Source organism: Mirounga leonina, unplaced genomic scaffold (assembly GCF_011800145.1).
Source record: "Mirounga leonina isolate KUSES-001 unplaced genomic scaffold, KU_Mleo_1.0 Mir_151, whole genome shotgun sequence".
Lineage (NCBI taxonomy): Eukaryota > Metazoa > Chordata > Mammalia > Carnivora > Phocidae > Mirounga > Mirounga leonina.
The window spans coordinates 111,022,285-111,046,039 of NW_023270377.1; the positions used below are offsets into that span (position 1 = coordinate 111,022,285).

Here is a 23,755-nt window from a genome sequence, read left to right on the forward strand (position 1 = left end):
CCTTCAGTGAAGGTGTGGCTATTTTCTTCTGCAACTGCTTTGTCTTCCCTGGACCTGGTATCCTAGATTATGCCTCACTCTGGGGTCATTCTTCTCCAACAGCTCAGGGATTTCTTTTTAAAGATTTTATTTATTTATTTGACAGAGACATAGTGAGAGAGGGAACACAGGCAGGGGGAGAAGGAGGGGAGAAGCAGGGGAGAAGCAGGCTTCCCCGCGGAGCAGGGAGCCCGATGTGGGGCTCGATCCCAGGACCCTGGGATCACGACCTGAGCTGAAGGCAGACGCTTAACGACTGAGCCACCCAGGCGCCCCCAGCTCAGGGATTTCTTAAACCTTTCCCTTCTGTTCAATTCCTTGTCTTTCTTAGTTTACCTTTTGGTTTCAGTGGAGGATCTCCTTCAGTAGTCTCCCAGTAGTACAGGAGAGTCATAATTTCGAGATTTTTCATGTCTGAAAACATTTTGTTCTGCACTCATACTTGAGTAGTTTGGTTATAGAAGTCTAGGCTAGCAATTATTTCCCCCAGAATTTTGAGGACATTGTTTGTTTTCCAGCTTCCATTGTTGCTGCTGAGAATTGTGATACCTTGCTGATGCTTGATTGACTGTAAGCTGGGTTTCTCTATGGTAATCTGTAGTATTTTTGTCTCCAGTGTTTTGAAATTTCTTGAGCTGTGTCTTGGTGCAGGTCTTTCCTTTTCACATACATTTTATGTTCTGAATTTTCTTTTTTTTTCTTTTTAAATATATTTTTTTCTAAGTTTTTATTTATTTAAGTAATCTCTACACCCAACATGGGGCTTGAACTCATGACCCCGAGATCAAGAATTGCATGCCAGATGCCCCTGTTGTTCTGAATTTTCTAACTATTATGCTGAGAAACTTAACGTAAAATGTTGTGCAGTATACAGTACTTTTGGAAGAAATGTGATCTATTTGAATATAAAAAGCTTTTGGCACCTCACAGTTAGCAGTCTAAGAACAGTGGCCCTAGACATGTACTTTTCCCTGAGGGAAGTCAACCAACGGTGACTCACTTTTTTGGTGAGAGGGAAAGGAGAAAGGTTCTAATCATTTTGTTGTCTGTGTTGCATTGGAATGGATGGTCTTTTTAGGAAAGGACAATCTGGAAAGCTATTACTGTTTTTAAAAGACTGTGCAGTGAATGTGTGGGGTTTTTTTTTTTTTTTTTTTTTTTTTTTTATTTGAGAGAGAGCATGAATAGGGGGAGAGGCGGACTTTCCCACTGAGCAGGGAGCCTAATGTGGGGCTCGATCTCAGGACCCAGAGATCATGACCTGAGCTGAAGGCTGACGCTTAGCCACCTGAGCCACCCAGGCGCCCCAGTATTTGGTTTTGTATTGTGAATGGTTAATAAGTTTTAGAGAGGCCTTGTCAGTTTTGGATACTATGAGAGGTGTGTGTGTATGCATTTTAAGTTTCCTGTTGAGGTGTTCCTGTGTGATAACGTTGGAGCTAGTGCTATATAAAACAAACAAAAAAAGGAAGATGCCTGGCACACACTCAGTTTTTTTGTTTTTTAAAGATTTTATTTATTCATTTGAGAGAGAGCCAGAGATAGAGACAGCATGAGCAGGGAGGAGAAGGAGAAGCAGGCTCCCCACTGAGCAGGGAGCCCGACGTGGGCTGGATCCCAGGAACCTGGGAACATGACCCGAGCCAAAGGCAGATGCTTAACCGACTGAGGCACCCAGATGCCCAGCACACTCAGTTTTAACTGACAGGGGACGTGTTTATTTTCCTTGAAACCGATTTGTCTTGAGTGTTGGTTAGAAAGTACCTATACAAGAAAAAAGTAAATTTTCTGTTTTAGTATTAAGACATAGCTCACAGTTAAAAAATACGCAGTATGATAACATATATTAAAAATCATTGCTGGGGCACTGCTTTGTCTTCCCTGGACCTGGTATCCTAGATTACGCCTTACCCTGGGGTCATTCTCCAATCTGTTGAGCGTCCGACTCTTGGTTTCTGTTCACGTGGTGATCTCAAGATCATGAGATGGAGACCCATGTCAGGCTCTGTGCTCAGCACAGAGTCTGCCTAAGATTCTCACTGCCTCTCCCTCTGCCACCCCCCTCATACTCCCTGCCTCTCTCCCATATAAATAAATGAATCTTAAAAAAATCATTGCTGTCATTAGTAATAATAGTGGGTGACCGTTTTTCCAACATTTTTATTGTGAATATTTTCAGTATACAGAGAAACTGAAAAAATGTTCACAGTGAACATCTACATGTAGACTGCCAAGATTCTACAATTAAACTTTTTTTTTTGTTTTTTTAAGAGTGTGCACGATGGTGGGGAGGGGAGAGAATCTTAAGCAGGCAAGCAGGCTCCATACCTAGTGCAGAGCCCCATACAGGGCTCGTTCTCACGACCTCGAGCTCATGACCTGAGCTTGAAATCAAGAGTCAGATACTTAACTGACTTAGCCACCCCAGCACCCCTACAATTAAACCTTTTAAAACCTTTTATTTTTTTTTTAAGTTTTATTTATTTAAGTAATTTCTACCCCCTGTGTGGGGCTTGAACTCTTAAGCTGGAGCTCAAGAATCATATGTTCCACCCACAGCTAGGCAGGCACCCCTAAAATCAATTTTGAAAATTAACATTTTACTTGTATCACATATGTATCCTTCCCTCTACCTGCAGTGCCTCATGTTTTTTGATGTGTTTCAAAGTAAGTTGACATTAATACACTTCACCCCATTTGGTTCACTGTGCTTATCATTAGTATTTGCAATTCTATTTTAGTTTTTTTTTTAGGTGAAATTGAAAACGAGATGCATACATTTTAAGTGTACCATTCCATTGCATTCTGACAGGTGCATATACATAGGAGCTTCTTGGAGTCATCTCATCATCTTTAACAAAGCATACATACAGGCAGGTGTTACAAGACATCTTCAGATGAGTAAGAGACCTAGGGCCAGCTGGAGGGATTTCTGCAGCAGTAGCCTCAGGCTTCCATTAGAAGAAATGAAAGGCATTGTAGGTTGACCATTCATTGGTTGTGAGTGAAGGACTTCACCTTTTTTAGTGGATGTGGTTGGTCAAAACAGTGCTTCTGAATCAGAGAATCTCTCTGTGAAGGGTTGTATGCCTAGATCTTGTTTTGTTTTATACTGTATTTCTGGAAGCTTGTTCAGGTTGGCAGCTTCCATTTTGTATGCAGTCCAAGCTCCAAGCTCTTTCTGCAGTTTGAACAGTGACAAAATGGTCTTTAACTTTCTTATTAGGAATAGTGATAGGCTTTTTAGAGGCTCTTTTTTCTCCAGGTCATGAATTCATTGCTTGTATGTTTTCACTTCCTCAGGCAGCTGCTTTTTCTAAATCAATTTATCGTATTGGGATCAATGAAATGCTAATGTGTGCTGGGCATACTTGTGAGCAATCCTGGTGATGGAAGCACTACACCTGAGCAGAGTGGCTATTTGTTGTTTTTACTTACAGTTAACATAACAGTTAAAATGAATTTCAGAATAGTACAGTAAAACTTTGGAGGATCTTTTCACTCTTCAGACAGAAAGTAGCTGAGCCTGGGAGGTGCCTGGTTTGGGCAAAGGAGTCAGGACTCAGCCAGATCTGGGGTTGTACCCGCTGTGCTACATAGGACTTTGTGACATTTTGGGCAGTAGTATCTTTATCAGCATCTTCATAATGAATGCCATGCAGGGCATTTTGGGGAGTGAACCTAGGCAAGTACATAACAGTTCTAAGAAGGACCTCTAGATTAACTTGATCCTTGTAGAAAAGGGGGATTTCTTTCTTGTGGCTCAAAAAAAGCATCATTTAAAACTGGCACAGAGAGGGAGGCAAGATGGAGGAAGAGTAGGGGACCTCGTTTCATCTGGTCCTTTGAATTTAGCTAGCTAACTTTCAAATCATTTTGAACACGTGTGAATTCAACCTGAGATGTAAGAAAAGAATTGGTGGAATTCTACAAATAGAAAAGTGACCACTTTATGCAAGGCAGATGTGGAGAAGTGAATCTGAGGGGATATATCAGAAGATGATAAATGGTGGGGGGAGGGAGTCTCCATACGCGGGCTACCGGAAAGTGATAATAGCAGCAGAATGCAAAATCAGAACTTGTAGAAGTCTGCTTCTGTGAGGGACATCCCTGCCTGAAAGGTGCTCAGGTGGCAGAGTGGGGCAGAATCCGAGGTGGGACAGTATGGTCTCAGGATCCCCGGGGTCTCAGAAAGAACAGGGGTGCCTGAGCTGGCAGAATTCCCAAGCTTTGGAGCGGGGAAACCTGCTACGGTCAGCGAGCCCAGGAGTGGACTCTCAGCTTGGTTTGCCATTAACTGTGAACCAGGACACGATGGGGCGACTGCTGTCCGTGTGGGGGCCCTGCAAGCTGCAAGCCCAAGGCAACCCTCCTCCCACCTCTATGAGGATCCGCACAGGTGTACACCACAAGAGTCTGCAAAGTTTGGGGCACACAAAATTGAAGACTGCTTTTCCCTGAGGGTTTACTGAAGAGAGGGGATGGTGATCTTTCACCTCTGGGGCTGGGGATAAGGTGTGGCCATTTTTATTTTCATCCTTTAAAGCAGCAGGGAAAGCCTTCAGGGAACAAAAGCCACATAGAACAATCTGAAGCAGCTTACACTGACCGAGCTGGGCCCCCTTGCAAGGGAAGGTACAACTCCGCCCAGGCAGAGACACCTGAGAATCAGCACAGCAGGCCCCTCCTCCAGGAGACCAGCTGGAACATCAGGGGAATACCAAGTTTACCACGCACACAGAATTGCAAAACTCCAGCACCAGGGGAAAATATGATATAGGATTCAAGGTTTTTTCTCATGATTCTATTATCTTTCATTTTAGAATTTTCCTTTTTTTCTTTTCAATTTTTTATTTTATCAACTCTCTTTAAGTTTTTTTTTAACTTTCATTTTTACATTTGCATTTTATAGATATATTCTTCATTTTGGGGTTCTTTCACTGTATTCAATTTTATTTTTGTATATACATATATAAGTCTTGGCTTTCTTTACAATTTTGGGATTTAGTGTCTTCTGACAGACCAAAATATTCCCAGGACAACATGGATCACCCTGTTTTGTCCACCTGGGAGATTATATTCTCTCTCTTTTTCCTTTCTTTTGTTTCTTTTTCTTTCCTTTTTTGGTTTCTAACCTTCGGATTTGTCTGTTCTGTATTTCGTTTGGATTGTGTTTGATATTTTTGCTCTCGTTCTCTTATTCATCCGTTCTTCGCTGGGCAAAATGCCTAGAAGGAGGAATTCAAAACAAAGGAAAGAACCAGAGGTAATACTCTCTGCCACACATCTAATCAGTATGGACATACATAAAATGTCAGAGCTGCAATTCAGGTTAAGAGTTATAAATTTACTAGCTGGGCCCTGAAAAAAAGCATAAAAGACACTAGAAAATCTCTTAGAGCAGAAGTAATATCTAATCAGACTGAAATTAAAAATGGTTCAACTGAGATGCAGTCTAATCTGCAAATAGATGCTCTAACAGCTAGGGTAAATGAGACAGAAGAGAGAGTTAGTGACATAGAAGACAAGATGCTGTAAAGGAAGGAAGCTGAGGAAAAGAGAGAAAAACAACTAAATGGACCCTGAGGGGAGGCTTCGAGAAATCAGCAATACCATAAAATAAAACCATATTAGAATTATTGGGGTCCCAGAGGAAGAAGAGAGAGAGGGACAGAAGGTATATTTGAGAAAATTGTAGCTGAGAATTTCCCTAATCTGGGGAAGGAAACAGGTATTCAAGTCCAAGAGGTAGAGAGAACACCCCTCAAAATCAGTAAAAATAGATCAACACCCAGACATATAATAGTGAAGCTTGCAGATTTTAAAGATAAAGAGAAAATCCTGAAAGCAGCTCGAGACAAGAGCTCCTTAACCTACAATGGTAGAAACACTAGACTGGCAGCAGGACTATCTACAGAGACCTGGCAGACCAGAAAGGGCTGGCATGATATATTCAGGGTACTAAATGAGAAAAACATACAGCAATACTTTATCCAGCAAGGCTGCCATTCATAATGGAGGGAGAGATTAAAGAGCTTCCAGGAAAACAGAAAATAATTTGTGATCACTAAACCAGCCCTGCAAGAAACACTAAAGGGGATCCTGTAAGCACAGAGAGAGCCCAAAAGTAACACACACCAGAAAGAAACAGAGACAGTCTACAGAAACAGGGACTTCACAGGTAATACAATGGCACTAAATTCATATCTTTCAATAGTCACTCTGAATGTAAATGTACTATATGCTCCAATCAGAAGACACAGGGTAACAGAGTGGATAAAAAAGCAAGACCCATCATAGGCTGAGGCTCATTTTAGACCTAAAGACACCTCCATATTGAAAGTGAGGGGGCAGAGAACCATTTATCATGCTAATGGACCTCAAAAGAAAGCTGGGATAACAATCCTCATGTCAGACAAATTAGATTTTAAACCAAAGACTATAGTAAGGAATGAAGAGGGACACTGTATCATACTTAAAGGGTCTATCCAACAAGAAGATCTAACAATTACAAATATGTATCCTAATTTGGGAGCAGCCAATTATATAAACCAATTAATAACCACATTAAAGAAACACATTGATAATAATGCAATAATACTAGGGGACTTCAGCACTCCACTCACAACGATGGACAGATCATCTAAGCAGAAGATCGATAGGGAAACAAGGGCTTTGAATGACACACTGGACTAGATGGACCTCACAGATAGCTAAGGAGCATTCCATCCTGAAGCAACAGGATATACATTCTTCTCAAGTCCACATGGAACATTCTTCAAAACAGATCACATATTGGGTCACAAATCAAGTCTCAACTGGCACCAAAAAAATGGGATTATTTCCTGCATATTTTCAGACCACAGTGCTGTGAAACTTGAAGTCAACCACAAGAAGAAATTTGGAAGGAACATAAATACATGGAGATTAAAGAACGTCCCTCTAAAGAATGAATGGGTCAACTAGGAAATTAAAGAAGAATTAAAATATACATAGGAGCAAATGAAAATGAAAGCACGACAGTCCAAAACCTTTGGGATGCAGCAAAGGTGGTCTTAAGTGGGAAATATATATATAGTCCTTCCTTAAGAAAGAAGAAAAGTCTCCAATACATAACCTAACCTTACACCTAAAGGAGCTGGAAAAAGGACAGCAAATAACACCTAAATCCAGCAGAAGAGAAATAATAAAGATCAGAACAGAAATCAATGATATATAAATGGAAAAAATCCCAGTAGATCACTGAAACTATGAGCTGGTTATTTGAAAGGATTAATAAGATCGATAAACACCTAGCCAGACTTATCAAAAAGAAAAGAGAAAGGATCCAAGTTAATCATGAATGAAAGAGGAGAGATCATGAGCACATGAGCAACACCTTGGGTCACTAATCAGATCTCAAGTGGTACCAAAAGACTGGGATTATTCCTTGCATATTTTCAGACCACAATGCTTTGAAACTTGAACTCAGTCACAAAGGGAAATTTGGAAGGAACTCAAACACTTGGAAGTTAAAGAGCATCCTATTAATGAATGGGTCGACCAGGAAAATAAAGAATTTTAAAATTCATGGAAACAAATGAAAATGAAAACACAGCTGTTCAAAACCTTTGGGTTGCAGCAAAGGCAATCAGTCCTAAGAGAGAAGTACATAGTAATACAAGCTGTTCTCAAAAAATTATTTCTATCTCAAATACACAAGCTAACCTTACAACTTAAAGGAGCTGGAGAAAGAATAGCCAATAAAGCCTAAACCAAGCAGGAGAACAGAAATAATAAAGATTAAAGCAGAAATCAATGAAATAGAAACCAAAGGAACAGTAGAACAGGTCAGTGAAACTAGAAGCTGGCTCTTTGACTTAACTAAAATCAATAAACCCCTAGCCAGACTTATCAAAAAGAAAAGAGAAAGGATGAAAATTAATAAACTCATGAATGAAAAAGAGATCACAACCAACACCAAGGAAATAACAATTTTAAGACCATATTATGAGCAACTAAATGCCAACAAATTAGGTAATCTGGAAGAAATAGATGCATTCCTAGAAACATATAAACTACCAAAACTGAAGCTTAATTAAGAAATAGAAAACCTGAACAGACCCATAACCAGCAAATAAATTGAATCAATAATCAAAACTCTCCCAACAAGAGTCCAGGGCTGGATGGCTTCCCAGGGGAATTCTACCAAACATTTAAAGAAAAATTGATACCTGTTTTTCTGAAACTGTTCCCAAAAAATAGAAATGGAAGGAACTTCAATACTCATTCTATGAGGCCAGTATTACCTTGATCCTAAAACCAGACCCCCACTAATTACAGACCAATATCCCTGATGAACATGGATGCCACAATTCTCACCGAAATACTAGCCAGTAGGATCCAACATACATTAAAAGGATTATTCACCATGACCAAGTCGATTTATTCCTGTGCTGCAAGGGTGGTTCAGCATTCACAAATCAATGTGATATATATCACATCAGTAAAAGAAAGGACAAGAACCGTATGATTCTCTCAATTGATGCAGAAAAAGCATTTGACAAAATACAGCATCCTTTCTTGATTAAAACTCTTCACAGTTTAGGGATAGAGGGTATATACCTCAATATCATAAAAGCTATCTATGAAAAACCCACAGCAAATATTCTCGATGGGGAAAAACAGAGCTTTTCCCCTGAGGTCAGGAACATGACAGCAATGCCCACTCTCACCACTGTTGTTCACTACAGTACTAGAAGTCCTAGCCACAGTAATCAGACAACAAAAAGAATTAAAAAGCATTCAAATTGGCAAAGAAGTCACTCACTCACTCTTCCAAGATAACATGATACTTTATGTGGGAAACCCAAAAGACTCCACCCCAAAATTGCTAGAACTCATATGGGAATTCAGTAACATGGCAGGATATAAATCAATGCACAGAAATCAGTTGCATTTTTATACACTAACAATGAGACAGAAGAAAAGAGGAGTTAAGGGCACCTGGGTGGCGCAGTCGTTAGGCTTCTGCCTTCAGCTCGGGTCATGATTGCAGGGTCCTGGGATTGAGCCCGCATCGGGCTCCCTGCTCAGCGGGAGACTTGTTTCTCCCTCTCCCACTCCCCCTGCTTGTGTTCCCTCTCTCGCTGTGTCTCTCTCTGTCAAATTTAAAAAAAAGGGGAGTTAAGGAATCAATCCCATTTACATTGCACTGAAACCCATAAGATACCTAGGAATAAACCTAACCAAAGAGGCAAATGACCTGTACTGAAAAAACTACAGAACACTTGTGAAAGAAATTGAGGAAGACACAAAGAAATGGAAGAACATTCCGTGCTTATGGATTGGAAGAATAAATACTGTTAAAATGTCTGTGCTACCTGGAGCAATCTACACATTCAGTGCAATCCCTATCAAAATACCATCAACATTTTTCACAGAGTTGGAAAAAATAAATCCTAAAATTTGTATGGAACCAGAAAAGACCCTGAATAGCCAGAGGAATGTTGAAAAAGAAAACCAAAACTGGTGGCCTCACAATGCCGGACTTCAGGCCTATATTACAAAGCTGTGACTATCAAGACAGTATGGCACTGTCAGAAAAACAGACACATAGATCAGTGGAGTGGAATAGAGAATCCCAAAATGGGCCCTCAGCTTATCTTTGACAAAACAGGAAAGACTATCAGTGGAAAAAGGACAGTCTCTTCAATAAATGGTGCTGGGGAAATTGGACAACCACATGTTAAGAATGAAACTGGACCATTTTCTTGCACCATACACAAAGATAAACTCAAAATGGATGAAAGGCCTAACTGTGAGACACGAATCTATCAGAATCGTAGAGGAGAACACCAGGCAGCAACCTGTTAAACCTCGGCTGCAGCAACTTCTTGTTAGACATGTCTCCAAAGGCAAGCAAACAAAAGCAAAAATAACCTATTTCATCAAGATAAAAAGCTGCACAGCAAAGGAAACAGTTGACAAAACTAAAAGGCAACCTACAGAATGGGAGAAGGTATTTGCAAATGACATAATCAGATAATGGGCTAGTATCCAAGATCTATAAAGAACTTACCAAACTCAACACCCAAAAAACAAACAATCCAGTTAAGAAATGGGCAGAAGACATGAACAGACTTTTCTCCGAGGAAGACATCCAAACGGCCAACAGACACATGAAAAAATGCTCAACATCACTCAGCCTCAGGGAAATACAAATCAATACCACAATAATATACCACCTCACACCAGTTAGAATGGCTAAAATTAACAAGACAGGAAACAACAAATGGCAGGGATGCGGAGAAAGGGCAACCCTTTTACACTGTTGGTGGGATTGCAAGCTGGTACAGTCACTCTGGAAAACAGTGTGGAGGTTCCTCAAAAGTTAAACGTACAGCTACCCTACAACTAAGCAATTGCACTACTAGGTATTTATCCCAACGATACAAATGTAGTGATCTGAAGGGGCACCTGCACCTCAACGTTTATAGCAGCAATGTCCGCAATAGCGAAACTGGAATGAGCTGAGATGTCCACTGACAGATGATGAATGAAGATGTGGTGTATATGTGTGTGTGTGTGTGTGTGTGTTTGTATACGTATACACACACATACATACACACACACAATGGAATATTAGTCATCAGAAAGGATGAATACTTACAATTTAATTACACGGATGTGCATGGACCTGGAGTGAAATAAGTCAATCAGAATGACAATTATATGGTTTCACTCATATGTGGAATATAAGAAACAGCATAGAGGATCATAGGGGAAAGGAGGGAAAAGTGAACGGGAAGTCTTCAGAGAGGGACAAAAACCGTGAGAGACTTAACTATAGGAAAGAATTGAGGGTTGCTGGAGGGGAGGTGGGCAGGGGGATGGATAACTGGGTGATGGGCATTAAGGATGGCACGTGATGTGATGAGCACTGGGTGCTATATGCAACTGATGAATTATTGAACACTTCATCTGAAACTAATGATGTACTGTGGAATTTAAATAAAGAAATAAAAGTGGTGCATTTTGGGGCACCTGGGTGGCTTAGTTGGTTAAGCATCTAACTCTTGATTTTGGCTCAGGTCATGATCTCGGGGTCAGGAGATCAAGCCGTGCATTGTTGGCCTCCACTCCTCAGCGGGGAGTGTGCTTGAGATTCTCTCTCCCTCTGCCCCTCCTCCTCAATAAATAAATAATCTTAAATTCCTGGGATCATTCATTCTCTTCCTTAAATTAAAAACAAAATATATGTCCACTTCTAACCACAGTCCAATAAGATAAATTTTTCTAATTTTAATTTTTTAATACTCAGCTTTTTTTTTAAGATTTATTTATTTGAGAGAGAGTGTGTGTGAGCTTGGTCTGGGGGGCAGAGTGGGACAGTGACAGGAGAATCTCAAGCATACTCCCCAGTAAGTGCAGAACCCGACGTGGTGCTTGATCTCAGGACCCTGAGATCATGACCTGAGTCGAAGTCAATAATCAGATGCTTAATTGACTAAGCCACCCAGGTGCCTCACTTAGCTTGTTTTTTAAACTTGAGGTATAATTTATGCACAAACACCCATGTATTAAGTGTTCAGTTAGACTGATTTTGACAGTTGTATATACTCATGTTATCACATCTGAAGGAAAATACCAAGCACTTTGATCATCCCAGATGCTTTCTTTCTGCCCTCTCCAAACCACCCTTCCCCTTTCTCCCACCATAGGTATATTTATAGGCTTTGTATTGAAAATGAGATCATATGATGTGTGCTCTTCTGTGTGTGTCTGGTGTCTTTTAAACATTCAACATGGTGTTCAACATGGTTTGAGATTTATTTGCGTTTTTTCCTTTTGATACTTAGTATTTTTTATTTGGATGTGTCATAATTTATCCATTCTCCTTTTGATGAGCGTTATTTCCCAATTTTTGTCTATTATGAAGAAGTTTGGTGAACAGTTTTTATAAGTCCTGGTGTGAACATATGTTTTCATTCTTCTAGGATAGATATCTGAGCGTGAATTGCTGGGTCCTATGGAAAGTATTTCTCTAGCTTTATGAGCAGTTGTACTGACACGCCCATGAATTAAGTGTGAGTGAGTGAGCCCTTGTCTCGTAATGAATGAGAAATAGTACCTCAGACACCTTTTTTTTTTTTAATTTTTTTTGAAGATTTATTTTAGAGAGAGGTTTGGGGGAGGGGCAGAGGGAGAGACTCTTGAAACGGACTCCACCCTGAATGTGGATCCGGAAGCAGGGCTCAGTCTCATCACCCTTAGATCATGACCTGAGCCAAAACCAAGAGTCAGACACTTAACTGAGTGCTCCACCCGGGAGCCTCTCTCACTTTTAGAAAGCAGTTTTATTGAGGTATAATTTACATATACTAAAAGTTATCCTTTTAAGCGGTTGGTCTGGTGTCTTTAGACAGGAGTATACAGTTGTGTAACGCCACCACAGTCAAGTGACTTCATTCCCTGAGAAGTTCCTTCATGCCCTCTGGCCCCTGACCACCACCAGTCGGTTTTCTATCTTGGAATATTAGGTTGGTCTTTCCTAGAGTTTCCTATCAGTGAAGTTAGCATGTATTTTTTTTAATAATTTAAAATTTTCTTAAGTAGGCTTTGTGCCCAATGTGGGGCTTGAACTCAGGACCCTGAGATCAAGAGTCAGGTGCTCCACCAACTGAGCCAGCCAGGCACCTCTCAGCATGTATTCTTATGTCTGGCTTCTTTTGCATCTTATAGTTTGAGATTTATCCCATGTTGTATGTATCAGCAGTTGTATCTTTTTGGTTGCTAACTAGTATTTTATTCTATGGATGTACCAGTTTGCTGGTGGACATTTGGTCATTATGAATAAAGCTGCTAAGAACATAGCAGTTCAGAGGCCCTCTCATACCCTCCCTTGAGAATAAGCCACTGTTCCTTGTTGGGATGGGGAGTCAGGAAGAATGGGGAGCCAGACATCTTCTGGCTTAGCAAATAGACTCTAGCCACTCTTCCAGACTTTTAGCCCTCCATCAACTGGAAGCAAGTGCTGATAGTTTCCAGGTTTTGGGGAAGGGGTGTGCCTGGTAGCAGGCTGCTTCTCGGCCCTCTTCACTGTTGGCTGCGATGTAGCTATTTTGAGTCTGCCAGATCATTTTCCGCTTCTGCTTTTTAGGTTCCAAAGTGTTGTCTTCTCTCCCATTCTTTGTCTCTGTGGCTTTACATCTTTAACTTATTAATCTGATTTATTGTCACTTTGGGTGGGGACAGATGCAAATGTATGTGTTCAACTTGCTGTCTTAACTCAAATCTTTTTATCTTAGCCCTGGTGTTTGACAAGTTTCTCCCCTGTCCCCTTTTTTTTGCTGTAATAAACAACACTGTGATGAGAATTCTTACAGTTGAGTCTGTTCCAGTCCATACTTTTAATGCCAGATTGTGGCCCAGGAAGGTGTACCAATTTGTATTCCCACAGGACAGGTATTTCTTTCCTATTCCTGTGTTGAGTATACTCTCAGTAGAACCTTCTCCTTTGTTTTTTCCCTTCTCCCCCAGTCCCCACAAACATACTTGCACATCAGGTCTAGAAATGAAGTCAGATGTTTGTGGAGGATAGACAGGGCCACAGTGGTGTCAGATATTGACTGCAGTCAGGGCTGTAACATTGCTTTGTTCCTCACTGCACATGTGGTTCCTCCCTGTGCCGGGCCCAAAAGTGGGTTTGAATTAAGGCCTTTTTTTCTTTCCTTTTAAAAAATTTTTTTTATTAGTTTTAGGTGTATAAACATAGTGATTTAACATTTCTGTGTATTGCTCATTGCTTAGCACAGTCATACAGTGTTATTACAGTATTATTGACTATATTCCCTGTACTCTACTTTTCGTCTACATGACTGACTTAACTTTATAACTGGACGTTTGTACCTCTTAATCCCCTTCACCTGTTTTGCCTATCACCATTCCCTTCTCCCCCAGCCCGGCAACCACTGCTTTGTTCTCTATTTTTGAGTCTGTTTGTGGTTTTTGCTTTGTTTTGTTTTTTAGATTGTACATATAAGTGAAATCACTGGATCATATGGTATTTGTCTTTCTCAGTCAGACTTACTTCACTTAACGTAATATCCTCTAGGTCCATCCATGTTGTTGCAAATGACAAGATCTCATTCTTTTTTATGGCTGAGTAGTATTCCAGAGAGAGAGAGAGAGAGAGAGAGAGAGAGAGAGAGTGTGTTTGTGTGTGTGTGTGTGTGTGTGTACACACGTACATATACATGACATCATCTTTATCCATTCTATCATTGGATACTTGGGTTGCTTCCATATCTTGGCTGTTGTAAATAATGCTACAATAAACATAGGGGTGTATGTATCTTTCCAGACTAGTGTTTTCATTTTCTTTGGTTAAATACCCAATAGTGGAATTACTGGATCATGTGGTGTTTGTTTGTTTTTAACTTTTTGAGGAATGTTCATACTATTTTCTGTAGTGGCTGCACCAATTTCATTCCCACCAGCAGTGCACCAGGGTTCCCCTTTCTCCACATCCTTACCAGCACTTGTTATTTCTTGTCTTTTTGATACTAGCCATTCTGACTGGTGTGAGGTGAGATCTCATTGTAGTTTTGATTTGCATTTCCCTGATGATGAGTGATGTTGAGCATCTTTTAATGTGTCTTTTAGCCACCTGGGATCTTGTTTGGAAAAATGTCTATCCAGGTCTTTTGCCCATTTCTTAACTGGATTGTTTTTTTGGTGGTGTTCTTCATGTAATTTTGGATATTAACCCCTTATCACATTTTTCATTTGCAGATCTTGTCTCCCATTCACTAGTTGTCTTTTTGTTTTGTCATGGGTTACTTTACTGTGCAGAAGCATTTTATTTATTTGTTTATTTTTAAAGATCTGTTTATTTTTAAAGATCTGTTTATTTTAGAGAGACCGAGTGCGGGAGGGAGGGACAGAGGGAGAAACCGAAGCAGACTCCTTCAGTGTGGGGCCTGGAGCCAGGCAGGGGGCTCGATTCCATGACCCTGATATCGTGACTTGAGCCGAAACCAAGAGTCGAACGCTCAATCAGCTGCACCACCCAGGAACCCCTGTGCAGAAGCTTTTTAGTTTGATTGTAGTTCTAAGTTTATTTTTGCTTTTGTTTCCCTTGCTTGAGAGATCCATAAATATGTTGCTAAGGCCATTGTACAAGAGATTATTGCCTAGATTTTCTTTTAGGACTTTTTTGAGGTTTCAGGTCTCACATTTAGGTCTTTATTCCATTTTAATTTTTGTGTATGGTGTAAGAAAGTGGTCCAGTTTCATTCTTTTGCATGTAGCTGTGCACTTTTCCCAATACCATTTATTAAACTGTCTTTTCCCCATGGTATATTCTTGCCTCCTTTGTTGTAGATCATTAGTTGGCCAATTAAACGTGGGTTTATTTCTGGGCTCTCTATTCTGTTCCATTGATCTGTGTGTCTGTTTTTATGCCAGTACCATACTGTCTTGATGATTACATCTTTGTAATATATCTTGAAATCTGGGATTGTGATACCTCCAGCTTTGTTCTTCTTTCTCAAGATTGCTTTGGCTATTCAGGGTCTTTTGTGGTTCCATATACAAGTTTTAGGATTGTTTGTTCTAGTTCTGTGAAAAATGCTATTGGTGTTTTGATAGGAATTGCGTTGAATCTGTATATTGCCTTTGGTAGTAAGGACATTTTAACAATATTCTTCCAGTTCATGAGTGTGGTGTAGCTTTCCATTTATTTGTGTTGTCTTCAGTTTTTTTCCATAAGTGTGTTCTACAGTTCTCAGAGCACAGGTCTTCCACCTCCTTGGTTAAATTTATTTCTAGGTATCTTATTCTTTTTGGTACAGTTTTAAGTGGGACTGTTTTCTTAATTTCTCTTCTACTTTTCATTAGTGTGTAGAAACACAACAGATTTCTATATATTCGTGTCCTACAGTTTTACTGAATTCATTTATTAGTTTCTTGATGGAGTCTTTAGAGTTTTCTATGTGTAGTGTCATGTCATCTGCAGATAGACAGTTTTACTTCCTCCTTACCATTTTGGATGCCATTTATTTCTTGTCTGACTGCTGTGCCTAGGACTTCCAGTACTGTGTTGAATATCAGTGGTGAGAGTGGACAGCCTTGTCTTGTTCCTGACCTTAGAGGAAAAGCTCTGGGTTTTTCACGGCCATTGGCTTCTTTGTTTCAGGTTACACTCCCGGCACACCTTACAAAGTGTCCTGTTCCCCCACCAGCGGGGCAGTGCCACCATACTCCTCCTCCCCCAACCCCTACCAGACCGCTGTGTACCCTGTGCGAAGTGCCTACCCCCAGCAGAGCCCCTACGCGCAGGTAGGCCTGGGGTGTGCTGTGGGTCTCTTAATGGTGCTCACGGGCACTGTGCGTACGGGAAGGGTTGGTTCTCTCTGGGCTCTGATCCATGGGGTGTGGAGCCCTGTGGCAGTTGTCTCTCCTCTTCTCCACAGCAAGGCACGTACTACACACAGCCCCTGTATGCAGCACCCCCTCACGTCATCCACCACACCACAGTGGTGCAGCCCAATGGCATGCCGGCGACGGTGTACCCTGCTCCCATCCCTCCACCTAGAGGCAACGGCGTCACCATGGGCATGGTGGCTGGGACCACTATGGCCATGTCGGCAGGTGAGTCCTTGACCCTGGGTTGCCTGTTTTATGATGGCGTGAGAGCCGGGGGAAGAGAGAGCTCACTAATTCTTTTACCCTTGGTTTGATTTTTCATGGCTCGAGTTGTATGGAAGGACATACTCGTCAGGAAAGGAACAGCATATAATCTTTTTCTTTCCCTTCCCTTCATTTCCTCCTCTTCTCCTTTCAGTTGAGAGGAGTCTGGGGTTTAGAGTGACAAGCCAAGAACCAGGTACCTTTCCTGTGGGCACAACTGGTTAGTGATCTCTGTATTTGACGGGTGAGCTGAACCCTTGGCAGTAGGGCCGAGGAGTGGTCGGTCCCCCTGAGGAGCATACCAAGCTTGAGCAGAAGGGGATTACTTTGTGTCTAGGTGGGCTGGCCCTCCTGGTACCACCCTTTATTGTGGGCTATCTTTGCAGGGCAAGTTGTGTGAATGTTGGTGTTTGCATAAATCTAAAAAAACTGGCTTTGTGTTAATAGACATTAACAGCTACTTGTAGAAATCCTTTGGCATTGGTCGACTTTATTTCCCAAGGCTTCCCTTGGTCAGAAAAATAAATCACAGAAACATGAGGCTCCTGGGTAGGATGTACACATCTTCTTGGACTACAGAGCCCCTGGGGACTTGACGTAATGTCTAAGGATTAGGTTACCTCCAGTGGGCACATGAGTTGTCTATGGCCGGGCGGCCAGGTACACAAGATGCACGTGCTTGCCATTGGCTGTGTTTTTTTGTTTTTGTTTTGTTGGGGTTTTTTCCCCATTGTTGTTCCCTCTTTTTTTTCTTTTCTTTTTTTTTTTTTTTTTAACTTCAACATAGGGAGATTGTGCCAGAGAGAAAGGTATGTGTTTTCTGCCCAGAGTCTCCATTGTATTTGGGTTTCCCATACTTATCTGTGGAGAGACAGAAACTGCATGTTTGAGGCATGTGGAGGGAGGGATGGCAGGCTGTGGGCTTGTTGTGGGCAGGGAGATGGGAAGTGAAGAGAAGCAAAGTGAGGCTGTTAGGTTTGAGGTTCTGCTTATCTACAGATGGGCTCAGAGTGTTGCTGAGTTTTCTGTAGTTATAAGGGAATACATTATTTTCATGTACTCAGAAGCTCATGTAGTTTGGAGTCTTCCCTCTCTTCAATTTATTACCATCTTAACCATTTTTAACTGTATATAGTTTAGTAATGTTAACTTTAGTCACATTTTTGTAAAACAGGACTTTTTCACCTTGCAGAACTGAAGGTCTGCTCATTAAATAACAATTCCCCTTATCCCCTGTGCCCCCCACCCCCAGCCCAGTCCAGCCCCTGGCCACCACCGTTTATACTTTGTCAGTTTGACTACTCGAGATACCTCATGTAAGTGGAGTCCTTTTGGATGTATCTTTTTGTGACTGGCTTATTTTACTTAACATAACGTCCTCAGGGTTCATCCATGTTGTAGCATGTAACCAATTTCCTTCCTTTTTAAGGCTGAATTTTTTTATTTTGTCAATTACCTGATTTCCAAAAATCATTGAGTATGCTTGTGTGAAGGGAAAGCACAAAGCCTTCTGTAGACGTTATCATATAAGCTTGCTGTGTTCGTACAGCTTTGAGTTGTGTACGATCAGAGTTCTGACAGCACTCTAGGTCGAGACTACCCCTCCTTCTGTGTATCTCCTTCCTTTCAAAGCAGGCCGGGCCAGAGCTCTCTCGTTGGGCAGCGTGGAGCTGTATGGTGACACGGGCTCGCCTTGTGTGTGGTGGTGCTGCCTGCCACTGAGACAGCTGCTCTTTCTTCCAGGTACCCTGCTGACCGCCCACTCCCCAACTCCTGTTGCCCCCCACCCAGTCACTGTGCCCACGTATCGGGCCCCAGGAACGCCCACCTACAGCTACGTGCCCCCTCAGTGGTGATCACCCTGCAAATGTAAGTGACCGGTGAAATCTGTGTTGACTCTCGACTAAAGTGTATTTTTTTCAGTACAGAATGGCAAATCTAACATTTTAAGCACTAATGAGAAAAATGCTACCTGTTAATCCAAGAGCAGTGTGGTATTTAAATTTTTGTTCTTATTGGGACTCTATAAAGTAGAAGAAGGAAGGGAACCATGGAGTACTTGCTGTATACACTGTAGACTTTGTTCCTTTCCTCTTCCATGCTCTAATCTCCCACTGCCTTCTGCAGGAAATAGGATTCTAGTTGTAACTGGAAGTCTCTCTCAGGTCCACAGAACCAGGAGCAGTGGCCTCTCCTGCTGCTGCCCTTTCTGGTCCTAGTGGATTTCGTCCTCCTTGAGTTGAATGAAACCCCTCCTTTTTGGAGCAGTGGTGCCAGAGGCACTCTTTGTTGACTGTGTCTGTCTTTCTTCCCCCTGCCAGGTTTGAGGATGGAGCTGTGCAGTCACATCATGGAGGTTCCACAGCTGGTGCTGCAGGCCTCGCGCCTCCAACCCGGACTTTCTTCTTAATGCTCTCTACACTTAGCTAAACACTACTATGGCCCGGCCCAGCAGGTCCCAGCGCCATTAGTCTCCAACTAACTCTGTGGGTTGGTCTTAAAGCAAATCCTGTTTTATGGGCTGCCTGGCAATTTTTTAGCTAACTGTAATGATTAAAAGGGAGTATTAATCTATTCTGAATCATATCTAGTTGAATGCATGTTTAAAAAAACAAACAAAAACAAAGCTTGCTCAATCTACCTGCAGTGACTGATGCAAAACCATCATATGCAAAACCCAAAGGAATGGAAAAGCATTTTATAACTTGTATCACTAATGCACTGTTGTATGCAGAGTCTTAAAGTTATAAGTGTTAAAGTGAATTTCTTCATAGAGTATCTGAAATCCCTTAGATGATGATTCTTCAGCCTTTGGGGTTGAGGTGGGTTGCCAGTTGGTAACGTGGACTTTGAGTTTTCAGCCATCTGTTTCTTTCACACTGACTGCACGGCGAGGGGAGAGAGTTGCAGGGACAGGGAGAGTGCCAGGAGAGCCACCACTGCCAGGGATGCAGCCAGCTTACTGGGCATCCCTATCTTGCCATTTAGTCTTGGGGGGCATTGTGGTGTGGACATTCTTAAAGATCATCGTGAAAGTGTAGAGTGTGTGGCCAGTATATAGCTAGGGGCAAGAGGTGGTCTTTGTATCAGCAAAGCAATTTTCTCTGCCATTTAAGTTTTCATGACAAGCCTCTTACAGATAGAGATGAGGTTTTCTGTATCTTTACTGGAAAAGTCCTATGTAGAACTAAATTATTTTCCTGGGATGGAAGACATGTGAAGGAGAAACAGCCACACTTGTAGGAGGTATTGGCTTCTCCTTTATTTAGCACAGAAAACCATTCCTCCCTGCCCCAAGAAATGTTTCAGTCCACTGAAAACATAGATAGGCATTGCTGTTCTCACCGCCCCCCTGTCACCCTCCTCGCCAAAGAAGGGCAAAGATTTCAGCTGTTATGAAGAAAGTTGTATATTTAAGAACTATTAAAAGGGAACAAAACTTTATTTGAAGTTTCTTGTAGAGAGGCAGGGCTGTGGCTATGTTTGGGCCCATCCACCTGATGGGGACTTGTCATCTCAGAAAATTTGGAGGCTGCTCCTGGAGATGGGTCTGTGGAGATGTGAGGGAAGGGCTGGTGCCTTTTGTCTGTGAGCCTTGTCTGCCATGTCTTGTAGCTGAGGGCTCTTAGCACAAAGCAGGTATGGACAGCAAAGGGCCAGGCAGCATCAGAATGCATTTGCTTTCCAGGATTTATTCGGAAAGGATTTTGTGTTTAAAGTCTGAATATTGTACATAAGAAATGAAAAGGATTTTTTTGCCTAAATGTGCCCAACTTGTATCAATGGGAATGTGTGTCTGTTCAGAGAGGGGGTGGGAGGGTGAGGGTTTTGTTCCCTTTCAGCAGTCTGTCAGGTGGGCGTGGGGTATGCTCCTGTTCACCCCATCATTGTTTCAAGTGTTGTGGGCTTTGGTTGGGGAGGGGACCCTGCCCCTACATCTCTGGCAGCTAGGTCAGGACTCTGGCACTGGTTTGGCATTCGGCCCCATTTGGTGAGTAGGACACCTGACCCCTGAGCCTTTGGTAACCTTATTTTTTGTAGTAAGTACCCCATAATTTTTTTTTCCACATTTTATTTTATAAGAAGTTTAGGAATATTTTTGCATGGATCATTGTAAACAGAAGATTCCTTATTCCTAATGTCTATTAACATAGTGTGCTTACTGATAAGTACTTTAAATTGCTTCATTAGCACTTAACCCACATGTGTGTTTGTCAGTGTGTGTCTGTGTGTATGTGAACCATTTACTTCAGGCACATGGTTTGTGTCCACTTCTTCAACTCTTTGTTGGTAATTCCATCTGTATAGTAGATGGTTTGTGATAAATATCTGATAGGTTCTAAGGGTTCCAGGGCTGAACTGACCAAGTAAAAGAAAAGTCAGTTTCCCCAGTTTAGTGTAATAGATTAGGAGAAAATACGATTTTAATGTATGCTTTAGTAAAGCCCTGAACATCAAAATGGGTGTGCGCACACACACATACACACACACACAAAACTACATGTAAAGGGGTGGAGTTATTTGAATTGAGGAAAGATAGAAGTTATATAGGATGCTTCATTGGGCTTGCTTAAGACATGGCACACACAGGGTGAGCGTTTTCACAAGCACTGAATTAAATGGTGTTTTTGAGAGCAAGAAGGGTGGGTTGCATTTCGCCCCCATTTATATCAGCTTCATAAACACTTTCCACCTTATAATTTTTTTTAATCTCTTTTCTCCTTTTGTGAAGGTGAGTTTTGGGAGGCTTTATCAAATACTTTTGCATAATGGAATACATCTCTGGAAATCTTCTATTTTGAACCTGTCAGGGCGTCAGCTATCAAATATAATGAAAGGTAGATCTTGCCTAGCAGGTAAGAATCTGGACATACGAATAGTAGCAAAACTGTCATAGGTTGCAATTTTAACAGCATTTAATTCCAGTAAAATTAATTAAGGAATAGACTTCTGTTATAAATTTGCATAATTTGATATCCCAAGAATAATAGTGGAACATTCAGAGAAACTTTGCTTTTCTTTTTGTATGTGACATTCCTAATTTGAGAGTCTTTCAGCTGAATTATGGTTCTTTCAGAAGTGGAGATAGGCAAGCGAAGGACCTAATTCCTCTAAACATGAATGTTATCATGGGTATTAAAAAAAAAATTGTTCTACAGCCTCTCTGCTAAGGTTTAGGAGGTCTCTTTGCTTATGGAAATTTTGTTAGGATCTGGGCCAGGTGACTTGACTGTTTAGTGAAGAGCGTTGGTCCCATCAGCTTGCTGCCTCTGTGAAGTGAAGCCAACATCATGGCCAGGGCCATTCATGGTGATAGGCATGGAGGCCAGGCGCTTCCAGAAGCTTTTATGTATCGTGTTAAATCTTTTCAGAACATTCTTATTGGTATGGTTATTAGACCAGCCAGTTGCTGTTCTGTGACTCTGTTTCTTGAGTGCTATGCAAATGCAGTATTTACAGGACACGAGGGAGGTCTTGAGCCTCGGCCTGGGCATCTGGTTGGCAAGCATTTTGCCCTTCCCACGCTGGGCATACAGTGCCTTGCTCCATCTGGTGGCACCATCACTTCTATAATGAGAGGAAATACATTCTTAAGGCACTTTGGCTATGCTGCTCTCTGGCACACGGGTTTCTGTGAGTGTGCCTGCCAGCCGGTGGTGAAAGGTGGCACATGCCAACTACATCAGCATTGGGGCCCACTTCCAAAAGGAAATCCAGACTTCTTCAGTTCTTGGAAACAGTTGGAAACAGTATTTCTCTGACCAGTTGGGCCACCTTCTCCCTATCTGGCAGCTAATGGCTGGATACCCCAGTCATTGCCAACCTGAGTATTGCCCAGACAGGACAGGATGCCTCTCTGACCCCTCAGCAGGCTCATGGGCAGTTTTAAGGCTGAGTGGCTTGAGGGTGGGGGGCAGCTTCTGGTTCTTCTCTCTGGTGCTTTCTAAGGGTGGGTGGGGGTGTCTCTACAGAGGAGTGTGGTTGGCTCAGGGGAAGGGCAGACTGCTTAGCTCCTCTCTAGCACATCTCAAGTGTTTGTGTGTGTTTTTCCCCTGAGCTGTTTATTACTCAGCCTGAGCTTTCTGAAGGTGCATCAGACTTTTTTGAACAGACTTGCAGATGACCTGCTGCAGAGGAGGGTCTGATCTTTTTGGGTTGAAAGTTGCAAAGTTGATGTTACATGTTTCAGAGGATTTGTCTTCTCCCCCCACCCCTAGCATGCAGCCCCCCCACCCCCCATTCATTTGAAGAACAGAAAACCCCCTAGGGATAACCTTATTTGAATCCCCAGGACTAAAGTTTACTTACTTGGGACAGGGAGACAGAGGAGAGGCAGGTGTCTGTTCAGGAAGCCTGCAGAGGGCTTCAGGAGACCTTTGCTCCCAGGGCTGGTGTTTTGGAGATGACAGGTGTCTCTCGTTTGGGCCTCCTGAGCCTTGTCAGTCTCCCACGGGTCCTTGTGCAGACTAGTGGTCAGTAAAATAGGCTCTGTTGCACTCCTGGCAGGGTTGCTGTGATGGAGGAGAGGCCCCAAGGAGCCACATGGGCTGTGACTGACTAGGAAATGGTTCCTTTTTTTTTTTTTTAAATGATTTTTAAATACTTTTTTTAGACCGTTCTCTTGGTACTTTTTTTAAGCTTAAGTCAGCATTGTCTTCCAGTGTTAAAGGCATCCCTCACCTCTGCATTGAACTTACGGTGTCCATCAATACAAAGGAATGGAACATCCATCCTGAGCCAGTTCCATTATGTGTAAATTCATACTATTTTAATTTTTTATGCAATCTGATGAGTAGATGAGCTCAGATTTAAAATTCTTAAAGGCACGTTTATTGTAACAAGAATTGTTATGTATTAATACTGCAGTTTTCAATAAAGATTGACTTGTGTTTCATGTTGTGATTTTTTAAAAAAATTTTTCCCCTGTAGGTTTTATCGAGGTGGCATGGCCTGGCTGGGAGGTGGTATAGATTCTTTCAAGTTAGGACATCCAGGGTTTGGGGGCCGAGGGCCTTGTGGTGCTCAGCCCCGGTGACCTTGT

At 41.9% G+C, this 23,755-nt stretch overlaps 1 protein-coding gene across 3 annotated transcripts in view; it reads left to right on the plus strand.

Moving 5' to 3' along the window:
* Window positions 1–23,603, plus strand: part of FAM168B (family with sequence similarity 168 member B) — a 45,609-nt gene extending 22,006 nt beyond the window's left edge. For all 3 annotated transcript variants that reach the window (XM_035008308.1, XM_035008307.1, XM_035008309.1), the window contains exons 4-7: window positions 16,220–16,362; window positions 16,497–16,674; window positions 18,457–18,582; window positions 19,035–23,603. In XM_035008308.1, coding sequence (XP_034864199.1) covers window positions 16,220–16,362; window positions 16,497–16,674; window positions 18,457–18,569 — 434 coding nt within the window. In that variant the 3' untranslated portion in view covers window positions 18,570–18,582; window positions 19,035–23,603. The remainder of the gene's footprint in view (window positions 1–16,219; window positions 16,363–16,496; window positions 16,675–18,456; window positions 18,583–19,034) is intronic.
* Window positions 23,604–23,755: the final 152 nt, after the last annotated feature.